The sequence below is a fragment of the Teleopsis dalmanni genome, chromosome 1 (assembly GCF_002237135.1).
Source record: "Teleopsis dalmanni isolate 2A chromosome 1, ASM223713v2, whole genome shotgun sequence".
Taxonomy (NCBI): Eukaryota; Metazoa; Arthropoda; class Insecta; order Diptera; family Diopsidae; genus Teleopsis; species Teleopsis dalmanni.
Window position 1 is genome coordinate 7613442 of NC_051846.1, and position 12879 is coordinate 7626320.

A 12879-nucleotide genomic window follows, 5' to 3' on the forward strand; every position below is an offset into this window, starting at 1 on the left:
ATTTTAATTTCCGTATATCCTCTTCACTTCCTCACTTCCTATTTCGCATTTGTTGCTTTATGACTAGCCGCATTAAAACTTGATGTCTCCGTCTCCATCTCCATCTCCATCTCCATCTCCATTACCTCCAACCATGAAATTGATTTATCGCCTTGGAACACACTTGACCGTTGCATTGAGGTTTGATATTCCTTCCAAATTGGCTTATGCGTGTACAGGACTCCTAATACGTAGTCTAGACTCTAGACTGCTGTTAAATGTTTTCACGCCATCGTAGTAGCCCTTAAAATCAACTTACACGACTTGGCAAAAGTGAGACTGGGAATTCACACATTTTGACTTTCTTTTCTTTTGTTTTTTTGACGTTTGCATGCAATGTAAAAATGTATTGCAAAGTTTACCATTTTTTGGCATTTTGATTGCGATTGCATAAATTGAAAGACTGTCGCGCTCATTTGTATTATTGCTTTTTTATTTCATTATTTTAAAGTTTTTAATTTGTTTAAGGTGAAAAGTAAAATGCAATTTCATTTGAAATCTTTTTCTTTTTACGAGTTTGCAAGTCGCTTTCAGATCTCTTTCACTTAACTGCACTTGATACGATGGATTCGTGCGAAGTTTCCAATTTTCGCCATAAAATGCAACCATTCACAAGTCGTAATTTAAACGATTGTACTTGTCATTTCTATTGTTTACACACAATAACAATCCAGAGTTGTTTTCTGAATTGCATGTGTTTCTTATTAATAGTAGTAAATTTCCTGATAACAAAACTCCATGCTTCCCGTTGTTAGTTCCTTTATTTTCCATACAAATTCTTATGCATTCTCGACATTTTGTTTGCTTTAAGAAAATTTATTTCTTTATTGCGTGTTGGTTAAAAAATGGACTAAACGTATAAAGGAATTATAACCAAAATATCCATGACAGCTTAAGAAACATAAATTTTAAGTAAAATATTAATTGCCTTTTAAAAATCTTCATGAATGATCGCAAGTTGGGGTTTCAATACTCGTAGCAAAAGTCATGCATGCGTTACTGATTAATAATTTATGTAACTCAAATTAAAACCCCGATAGTACTAGTTTACAGCGCAACTCTTACTATGAACAATACGAACATTAATACTTACAATTATAAAACATGTTGGGATACATATCGCGAGATAATAGAAGAACAATTAGTTATAAATGTAGCTCTAAGAACAGAAGAGGAAATAAATAATGCAATAATCAATTTCAATTCTCTACTATTATCTGCAGCATCTACATCTACACCAATAATAAAAACCAAAAATGTAATACCTGTCCCGAATCATATCAAACATAAAATAGAACAAAAAAGAAAGTTGAGAAAAATCTGGCAAGTATCTAGAGCTCCACAAATAAAGACAAAGTTGAATAAATTAACAAAAGAGCTGAAAGTTTTATTAGAGGCTGAAAGACAAAAAAATGTATCAAATTTTATCTCAAGATTGAGTGCTACAAAGGTTACAAATTACTCCTTATGGAAAGCTACAAAGGGTAGTAATGGCGCCATACTTCATTGCGCACCGATTAAAAAAGAAGATAACACTTGGGCGCGCACAAACCAAGAAAAAGCAACTGTTCTCGCTGAGTATTTTAAGAGCACATTTACAAATCCTAAAAATGATACAAACCATGCATTACCCAAGAACTTGACCCAGATGAATTTTAAAATTAATAAGACAACAATTGCTGAAATAAAAAACATCATTGCCGTTAACATCAACCCAAAAAAATCACCAGGCTACGATGAGATATCTGGTAAATTTCTTCTAGAATTACCTGTAATAGCCATAATTTACATTAGAAACATCTTTAACTGCATGATCAGCAATAAGATTTTCCCTTCTGTTTGGAAAGTAGCGAAGGTCGTAGCAATACCTAAACCAAACAAAAATGCTTCAATTGTCAACTCTTACAGACCGATCAGCTTATTACCTATCTTATCCAAACTATTTGAAAATCTTCTTTTCTCCCGACTTGAACCAATAATACAAGAAAACAACCTATTGCCAAATCACCAATTTGGATTTCGTAAAAAGCATTCTACTATTCAGCAAATTCATAGGGTGGCTAGTAAAATTGCAATGAATATAGACTCTAAGAAGTTCACTGTGGGTGTGTTTTTAGACGTAGCTAAAGCATTCGACAGCGTCTGGCACGAAGGATTGCTTTACAAACTATCAAGAATATTGCCGGCCGATTTTTATTTACTACTGAAGAGCTATCTTAAAGATAGATACTTCTTTGTACAATACCAAAACGACACATCCCACATGATAAAAATAGAAGCCGGTGTCCCTCAAGGGAGTGTATTAGGTCCGATCCTATATCTATTATTCACTGCAGACATTCCTAAGCCTAAAACTGGAGAAATACTAACTGTAACGTTTGCTGACGATACTGGACTTTTATCAACGAACCATGATATCACTAAAGCAACTGTAAATCTTCAAAATCATCTAAACGAAGTGATGCATTGGTCTGACACCTGGGGGATAAAGATAAACGCCGAAAAAACTGTCCAAGTCATTTTCACTAACAGAAAATTTGAAGAACAGAAACTAAAAATTGTTAACATTGATATACCAATCTGCAAGAAAGCCAATTACTTGGGTATGCTATTAGACCAAAAGCTGACTTGGAAGGAGCACATAATTCAGAAGAAAAAGGAAGCTCATCGAAGATTTGCAGATCTATATTGGCTTCTTGGTAAAACTTCCAATCTGTCAATAGACAACAAACTACTAATTTACAAAAGTATTATTGTTCCGATTTGGAAATATGGAATTGAAATATGGGGAACCACCTGCAAGACTTATATAAATACTATTCAAAGGCTCCAATCAAAAATCCTGCGTACGATAGTAGATGCTAGATGGTACATCAGAAACGACGATATTCACAAAGACCTGAATATCCCTACAGTACACGAAACAATTCAAAAAAGCAGTGCGAACCACTTATCTAAATTGCTTCAGCATTCAAACCTAGAAATGAGAAGACTCCCTGCCCTGGAACTAGGATACAAAAAACGTCTTAAACGTACACTCCCAACATACTTAAGTATAAAGTATTAAATTAAGCTTACTCTAACTTATGTTTATTAATTTATTATTATTATTTATTATTACTATTTATTATTTAACTTTTTATTTACTTATTTATTATTTATTTATTTATTTATTTATTTATTTTATTTACTTATTTATTATTTATTTTCTTTTTACTTTTATTATCTATTTATTTATTTAATTTATTTACTTATTTATTTGCTTATGTAATTATTTGTCTATTTATTTATTTATTTTATTTACTTATTTATTTTATTTACTTATTTATTGATTTATGTATTTATTTATCTAATTATTTATGAAATATTTTAAAATTTTATGAAATATATCATTATCATTAACATGTTATCTTAAATGATGATTTAAGATAACTGAAACTTCCAAATTTTCATTTGTTAAAAGTATTACTAGATATCTAAGATAGTTGTAATATTAATGGAATAAAAAAAAAAAAAAAAAAAAAAAAAAAAAAAAAAGAAACTATTTCAAAACTTTGCTCTTTTACAACTCAAATTTATCTCTTTATTTTGTTACCAATATTTTTGCAATAAAATATTTTCATATGAAGTATTTAAATATATTTTGTATGCAGAATATATTACCCAGTGAATTCCCGCCGTGCAGTGATTTGCAAATTTAATGCCTCGCGTGCTATGAAACCAATCCTGATCTTGCGTTCAGATTAATGGTATTTCCATAGCAAATTTAAATTTGATTGACTTATTTTCATTATAAAAATTAAATAATATCACAGTATGTGTAGAGAAATGATAAGTTTATAAAAAATTAAAGGTTGAAGAGAAACAAAATATCTTAGATTTACTTTTGACAATAGCTACAAGAGGACCTCACATGTGACTAAAAAAAGGATATGACCATTATAAGACCATTATGCTTTCATAAGAAATGAAACATCAAGAACTTAGTCTTTATATATAAATACGTAAATATGTTCATGTGTATGGCATTTAAGAATATCCCGAAAAAGTACTGGGGAAATTACTAAAGGCCCAATGTTAATATGAGATACAGAATCAATTAAAGAAATGGTGTAAATATACAGAACAATCAAAACCAGTGGTTTAGCCGGAATTGTACCAAAGGATAGAGTATACAAGAAAATATTCGTTGGCAGTATTTTTGAAGTGTGTTTTTGTAGAAAACGTTATCTCTACCTTTATAGTCATTTAATAAGGGCCTAATTCTAAACTAAAACATGTCGTTATTGAGAACACCAAAATTATTTTACAAAATATCATAAAAATACTGCATTCAAAACTTCTAAAAATCGAGCCCGTAGAATAAGTGAAGATACCCGTTAAGAATATGGATCTTATCTTTGGGCAGAAAAGTAATAATACCTGAGATTGGTATATAACGATATACATATGAGACTGAATATTTAAAGATTAAGAAAATAAAGCAAGCCAATGAAATTATTAGATCCAAGAAGGTTTATACAAATAATAAGAGGAAAAGTGCTAAAAATTGCTATCTCTATATAATATATCAAAATAATCAATTTTTTCTTGAGATAGAGTTTCTGTAAAACCTACAAGGCCACTCTTTTATTTTAACGGTCCTTAAAAACCAAATCATCTATTAAAATCTATTGAACGTTTCTATAAAACTTTTAAAGACACTATTTTACTTCAGTAGTATTTTTTCTTATCAAAAATCATTACTTATTAGAAATTTTTTTAATCATGGATTCCAAAATTATTATAAGTCTTGTTACAAATTCGTAATAACTGATCGAGTTATGATTAAATTGTTATCAAATGTTGTCACAAATACTCTATACAAAGTTTATTTGGAAAGAAGAATTGATTTTTTTTTCAAAATAAGTCATCTAAATTTCAGATCGAACACTGCTTTTTTCACAAGGTTTTGTGAATCCTAATAATAATCTTCATAACTATTAATTTGTCATAAAGATAGTCGCTAATAAACCACAAAGTTATTTGCCCATTTAAGCTTCGTTTTCCTATTCAAGTTAATTTTTAATAGCATTAGACGATTAATTTATAAACAATTTATGAGCAAAAATTGACTAAATTTAATTAGCTTCTACTTACCTATCCACCAATCTATGTTCACAATAACTATTGCGATGTCTTTAATACTCGGTGGTAGCAATATTCTACATAAATATATTTTTTCCTTGCTACTTATCATATCCCAAATACCGTTCTGAAGCGTTTGTTGTTAGCATATGTAGTGACATTGTAAATGATATCTGAATAACAAATAAACGTTTTGTCTGCGTCTAATATAAATAAATATAGACAAATATAGTCATGGTTTTCACTAGTCATCTTATACACTTCTTTACAGTGTTCTACATACTAAACATACTACAATACTACAATGTAAAAAGAACTCTTTTCGTTTAATTTTAAAGTTTGTGAATAGCAAGCGAACGAACGGACATCGAGCGAGTGAATGCTTGAAGCAAAAAGTAAGTGGTAATAAGTGCGAAAAAGTATTAGAATATATAAAATGAATATTTTAAAAATATTAATTATTAATTCGCTTATGAGTTGAGTATTTTGCGTTTATAAAAAGGATTTTGTATTAGTTCGTATGTTAAAAGATTTAATTTCGAATAATATCAGGAATAACATAAAAATACAAATATGAACCTATTAAGCAGTTATACTATATGAAGATACAACTACGTTACTGTTTTTTGGTGCGGAATAGATCAAGCTGGTCACAAGGCCTAAGCCCAAGCCTAACCCATAAACCATAACCATATTATTGGTTTCAATACAACTGATTATAATAAATACATATTAGCACTATAGTTTGTAAGAGATACTTTTAATGCAATATTTACTATGTATTTTAAATTAATTAAGTAAATGAGTTTAGTATAGTCTGAAATAAAAATTTACACCAAATAAGCGTAAAATGTTGTAAATTGACATTGAAATAATAAAAGTAGTTTTTCCTATTATTTTGCAATTTTTTTTCTTATAACATATGCCATGACTTTGCATAAAAAGAAATTTAATAAAACAGCACTTTTTAAAACAATTGTTATAATTATGTGAGTATCTACATTAAAGGTAAATGTATCTATTAAGGCAGAAGGGTTAAGCGAAGCGTTAAATTTTCAAAACCTATGAATTTGCAAAATATAAATTAATTGGAATAGTTTTTTTTTCTTTTATTTTTAAATTTGCACATTTTACGAGGTCAATTTCTTACATTTAGAAAAAAATTAATGACAATGTAAATTGTTTATTTTTAACTATATTGAAATAAGATTTAATACAGTTTAAATTATTTTATTGTTTATGATTGTTTGTACTTACAGACATTTAAACTTCAAACTTCCTTGCTATATCTTAAGTATGGGTCCGTCACGTTAACTTTGTCGCTATATTTGAATTGGGAACTTCATATTTTGGAATATTCCAAAAAATTGAACATCTTGTAAAAATTCAATAAGTTCTCACAATTTAAAATAAAATTTTCATTTATTAGTTATTAACTCGTTTTAAGTTGAGAAGTTTTAAATAACTTGTTACTTAGTTGTCGGCTTATATTTCAAAATCAAACAAATACGTTAATCTTTGCAATTAGTATCAATTTTATTTATATATACTTAATAAAATATTTTGTTAGTAACTCTTCTCGATGAGCTCAAAAATATTTTTGAAGTCTCTGCATCTAGATATATGAATCAGTAGCATAAAATGTGCCTTGGGAATTGAATCTAGATCTAAATAAGTTTATGCAGTAAATAAGTTTATAAGTAGCTTACAGAGAACGGGATTTAGCCCCGTACCGTATTTCAGTCCATAGCCTGGTCACAAGCGATATCATTTTATAAACTTACGTTTTATTCATGTTTGACAATGTTAAGTTCTAGATTTAAAGTATTTAAAGTGTGCAATTGGTTCTTAATTAGTTTGGAAAGAGGCATGTTCTATGGAGGAAGTACCATTTCTAGCTATCTCATCTATATGCTACTTTCATACCACTTACACATAAACAGCAACCCAAACTGCAATGAACCTGTTTTCAATATTTCATCTATACTCGTCTACTGAACTTTGAAATAAATACCTTTAATGACTACCTGATGTCTGTGTAAACATTGAATGCGTTTTTTAAATTCTGATTAATGTCAACAGGAACAACACAGTCTCTTGAGATACCTAATAATTCCAGCAGGAATATTAATTATAAGACTCGTGCTTTACTGGGTCAACTGATAAAGCGTCTGCTCCTGTGTATTCTGTGTTATAAAATAATACCATATTACTTTATTAAATTCTATTATTAAATATAATATATAATATTATGAAGCATTGTCTTTTTTATTATCTTAACTCTTTTCGTTTTGCTTATTACCATATTTATGTAAAAAATATTCAAAGCATAGATGTATCAATATGTCAGCTATATAACAAAAAATAATAAGTAGAAGAATAGTCCATATACTTATATTTATCATATGATATGTCTCACGTTCTTCCTCATAGTTTTCAATTGTGGTTTTACCATAGTAAGCAAATACGATGCAGACCATTATAAATATTTTACAAATCCAAATGCATGTACGTTCAAAGCGATCTGCGGCTGAAGAATCATACTTCCATGGACCCAATATCGATTGCATGTGAAACCAATTATTAAAAATACCTTCTAAATTATGTTTAAAAGTCTGACGCTTACTTTTGCTGTCTTCCTCTGTGACATTCGGAGAAAAGTGTAGCATCTCATTTTGTTTTATCCACCGTCGCACTTCGATATTGTCAGTCTTCCCATTCTCTAAGTTTTTAATTTTTATAGAACGGCAGTACCAATTAGGATACCGTCCATTGTTATCACGTTGTAAGCCAATTTTAATCGGTTCATTAATTTCACTGACACTGAGTGGTAACTGCACTGCCCAAGTTGTACTTCGATTAAAGTAGGGATTTTCAGGATCTTGATAGATTATAAAGTCTCGTTGACATTGTCCGATAGGAAAAGATAAAACTATATTTGCTGTAGTGCCGGCGTTTAGAGCACTACCAGTACTGATATAAACTATTATGTTGAATTTTTTATTAAAATCTTCTTCTTCCAAGTATACAACTGCATTTCTCTTCTTTTGTCGAGTTCTGGAAAGCGTGCAGAAAAGTAACCAAAACAAAAGCAGAAGAAAGAGTAAAAAAAGTATAACCATAAACCAGTTAATGGGCATAGTGATGAAAACTGTGTGATCTCGAACAGACGGCATTGCAATGATGGCATATATTTTACAACCGAAAATGGAAAGATGTTGGCATCTACAATATATGCCATTTTCAAAGTTTGATGTAATTTGTGGTTTACAGCCAGTTGTTATCCACATGGGGTCCGCCTCTTCAAAACTCCAAGATACACATTCCACCATTTCAGATGTAAATTCAAACTCAACAGAACCATCAACTGAATCAGCTGGCAGCACAGCTAAGTATCCAGTACCGCTATCATCATTGTCATTTATTAGCATAAATACAGTTTCATTTTTATTCCTATCCACGATTTGTCGTTTCGTTCTGAGTTTATAACTAGATGGAATTTTATTAAGTTCTAATGTGGTGAGTAAATCAACAGAGCTAGATTTAAATTTTATAACTAACAATCCATTTATTGGCATTTTGAAGCTATACACAATCATTTGCTTATCACTTGGAATGACGTCAGACAACGGCACTAATTGCTCCATGTAGGGTTTGATGTTTTTAAAAACAAGATTTATCGGGTTTGTGACGTTGATGCGTTGAGTCTTGTTAGGATCTGCGCTGTAAGCGCTGAAATATATAACATCCGAACTTAATAGATGTTCGTCGGGGTACCACCAAAAGGGATTCCTTTTACTAAACATAGTTTGTAATAATATATTTTCCGTTTCAAAGTATTGTTGTAGTTCCTCAACTAAACTCTGACTAAAGTAAACTTCATAGTCTGCATTTTGCAGAAAAGCTAACTCTTGGGGGTTCATTTCCTCAATACTTAATATCGCTACACTAAGTTCATCCTTATTTATAACTAAAGGTGTTTCGGTGGGATGATGCATACGCGCAGAAGCTACGCCAAGTTGTTGAAGACATATATGCAACTGTTGACTTGCCTCAAGCCAATTATTCGTTCTGATTAAAGCAGTTGCATCCAACTCTCCCCAGTCTTCATAGCTTTCTGCGATTGGATCATTAGCTGTAATTAAATTTGGCTGTATTGTTTGTACGGGAGGAAATTCTTCCAATTCTTCGGAAAGTTTCGATAACATTTCTGCGAAATTATTTGTTAAAATTGTATATGGTCCATCAATTAATTCTACCACTTCGTTGCTATCAAAAACAAAATCAAAGCCCTGTGATATTTTATGAAGAAGCTTCGATAAAAGTAAAGCGCCTTTGTTTTCAATCGGACTTAAGCCTAAAAGATAATTCTTACTTACAGTAGTTAATTGTTCAATATCCAAAAGTGTACGTAAATAAAAATCGTCGAAACTTTGGTATATGAATTCGGCCTGTTCATGGGGTTTGGCTTTGCTCATTAGTGCGTTAAGTAATACCATACCTTTTGACACAAATCCACTTCGAAATAAATTTGTTAAGTTATTTTCAGGTTCCTGAAATAAATCCCTTACAGGTGGTACCCCAACAAGTTCTGGCATATCTGTTACAGTAACAGCAACATCAACATCAATGCATGCTTGCAATGAATCACATATAACGACCTTAAATTTTTCCAATTTTGGCAAACTTACGTTCACAGTGTGAAAATAAGTACGAACTACTGTAAAATCATCTGCTATAAATTGATATGAAATAGGCATATGTTCGTCCACATAATCGATGCACTCAATCTCGAAGGAAGTCGTGTGTTCTATACCAGAGGCGGGTGTAATTTTACAATTCCCACCGCTTGGAGGAGTATTAAGTGTTAGGTTTTCACTAGCTTTACCCACAAGTCCTTCACAATTAATCTTCACTTTTAAGCTAGTAGGTGTTGTTTCTGTTGCATTATGTAAAACTCTACGCGCATTGCTAACATTTGTAGTTCCCTCCATCCACTCGTAGTCACAATTTCTTGCGTGATCGCAACTATTGCAAATAGCTCTCAAGTGAATTGGTTTTCCGGAGGCATATTGATTGTTCTGACAATTTCTTATACACTCAATGGATACGTCGTGCTGATTTTCTGAAACAACTTTAATTGTCTGAGACACTTGAGAGACAATTTGTTCATTCACAATTGATCTGAGATTTAAAACATATGTGTAATTCATACCCAATCGCAAGGAGCCACCTTCAACAGTCAGTATATTACCTGAAAAGAGTAACAATAAAATTACTGATATTAACAGTTTTATAGTTTTAGAAAAACTACACAGTATAGACACAGTAATGATTTAATGTTAATAAAATCACTTTTTCATAATACTTTAAAAACAGTACTTGACAAATATATATCATATATATTATATATAAAACTTTCATTAAAAACTGAACATATTTGAATGTTTCATATTTTTAACATTCTACTAGAGATCAATTACATACTTCAAATTATATCTTTATAGACTTCTTTCTTCAGCTAAGTTACCATACATTTTAGAAACATCCATCTCACTAAATTATAGTTACGACTATGTGTTTATTCCTTTTTTTAATATATGTTTGTGTATATGAGTGAATATGAATGTGATTGCTTTGCTGGGAGAAAAGTTTACTTTTAAATCTACTTTTAATAAAAACACTCAGCGTTTGGTCGATCTAGTTATTGACGTGGTTCGAGTAACTTGACTTAACATAGTTCTCTCAACATATTACTTAAAATGTTCGATTTTCTTTGAGCATGAAAATAGTATTTAGAAAACAACCAGTACACTTAACAGATTAATTAATTTTAAGTTCAGTAAAATTATGAACAAATTTGTTTTTAAAAATAAGTGGTAATGAGTTTCAAACTTACTTGTGCCAATATTATCTTGACAATAACTATTTGTTGGATCATCATCTGATGAACAATCCCATCTAAATATCATTTTTTGTTCAACATTAGGAGCTAAAGCAAAATCACGACTTTTTGATCCATCTAATCTAAAAGTTTGACTTACTCCTACTTCTCGTTCCTCACCACCAGCAATCTTACCAGAGATTGGTTCTGGATATACTTTAAAGTAGCACTATAATATAAATAAATTAAAACTAAATAATTAAACTATTCCTTATCAATTAATTTTACAAATTTTACAAAACTTACTCTGGCTACTCGTGCTACACAAGAATCTTCCACAGAACTTCGGAACTCAAAACGTACTACATATCCCATAGTGATTTCAAAGTGTGAACCAAACCATAAGCGATAAGGAGGAACTCTAAGTCTCGTCTCATTAGTACGTCCAAAGAAATGTAAAAGAACTAAAAATATTTCATATTTTCATATTTCGGACAGAAATATATAACATAAGTTTATATATCTCAAAACATTTACATGCTTACTTGTTTCTGTACTATCAAACGTCCACCAACGAAAAGTGTACGCAGCATCCTTCCCACATGTTTCCAGTATTTCGGGTTCAAAAATATTAAATCGTTTAATATCTAGAAATATAGGATCATATGGATCCATACAATGAGGAAATGTAACATCTGGTATACAACTGATTTCCTCCGGCTGAAGAACATAAAATTCTAAAGTTCTATAAAAAAAATACTCTTCATCATTTACACTTATAATGATATCAACATCACGTTTCCCTATTATCCAAAAATTAGCTTGCGTTATATGATAATAACCACTATTAAAAGGAAATTTATCGGTATGATGTAGACCCAATCCCTCTGCTATACTCATTAAATCACTTGAATATTTAAAATATTTATCATTATTTGATGGATTTGCCTCAAAACCATCAATGAAGTAATTGTCAGTTGTTATCTCAATTGCACGATTCCAATCATTTAACTCTTTAAATGCGAGTATCATCTTCTGTTCTTCACCATAATTTCCATATAAGTTGGAATGTATGTACCATTCTTTAACCACATTAAAATCTGCAGTGCATGAATAGCCGCCTACTAGGGTTTTGCATGGTCCACCTTTACAGGGATTTGGTTGACAATTATCCACCATTTGCTGACATTTGTTTCCAATGAAATATTTATTTGAAAAACATTTACAAGTTGGATTCGAACCAATACATTCTCCGGCATGATTACAATCACTTGGTTTGCAGCTACTACCAAAGCATAATACTACATAAATACTAAATAGCAGCAATATATGCAATATCATTGTGACTTATTAAGTTGTTCTAATTACTTTTTGAAAAATTTTTTTTACAATTTTGATATTTTTATCAATGCAGTTTATTTTTTTCAAAATAATTCAAATAAAACAATTTTCCTATAAGCAACATACTGTAGGCACTTTATCCATATAATATTTTTTATTTATAGTAATATCTCTAAAAAAGTTTATAATATATGATTATAATATACTACAATCTCTATGTTGTAATCACTTTTGAAATAAATTTAATAAATGAGTTAAAAAAAGGAGTGGAGTTTTATTTTTGCCTGCAAAATATAGCTGGCATTTTTGAAGTTTTAGTTCTAAAAGAAAGTACATTAATTAATTTTACGTTTTGAAATAAAAAGCAGACTGTACGCTTTATTTGTATTATTTATATTATTTCGAAAACATATCTTGTGTCTTATTTTAAAAGCAAAGAATGATATTATAAAAATTTAGATCTCACCTACCAGCCTATTAAAAACAAG

The 12879-nt window shown here is 30.2% G+C and overlaps 1 protein-coding gene across 1 annotated transcript; it reads right to left on the bottom strand.

Annotated features, from left to right (window-relative positions):
* Positions 1–7430: 7430 nt before the first annotated feature.
* Positions 7431–12404, bottom strand: LOC119665904 (sperm receptor for egg jelly-like). The gene is made up of 4 exons (XM_038075163.1): positions 11596–12404; positions 11357–11514; positions 11066–11279; positions 7431–10420 (listed from the first exon to the last, which is right to left on the bottom strand). The coding sequence occupies exons 1-4, from the start codon at positions 12389–12391 to the stop codon at positions 7443–7445; spliced, it is 4146 nt and encodes a 1381-aa protein (XP_037931091.1). The 5' UTR covers positions 12392–12404; the 3' UTR covers positions 7431–7442.
* Positions 12405–12879: the final 475 nt, after the last annotated feature.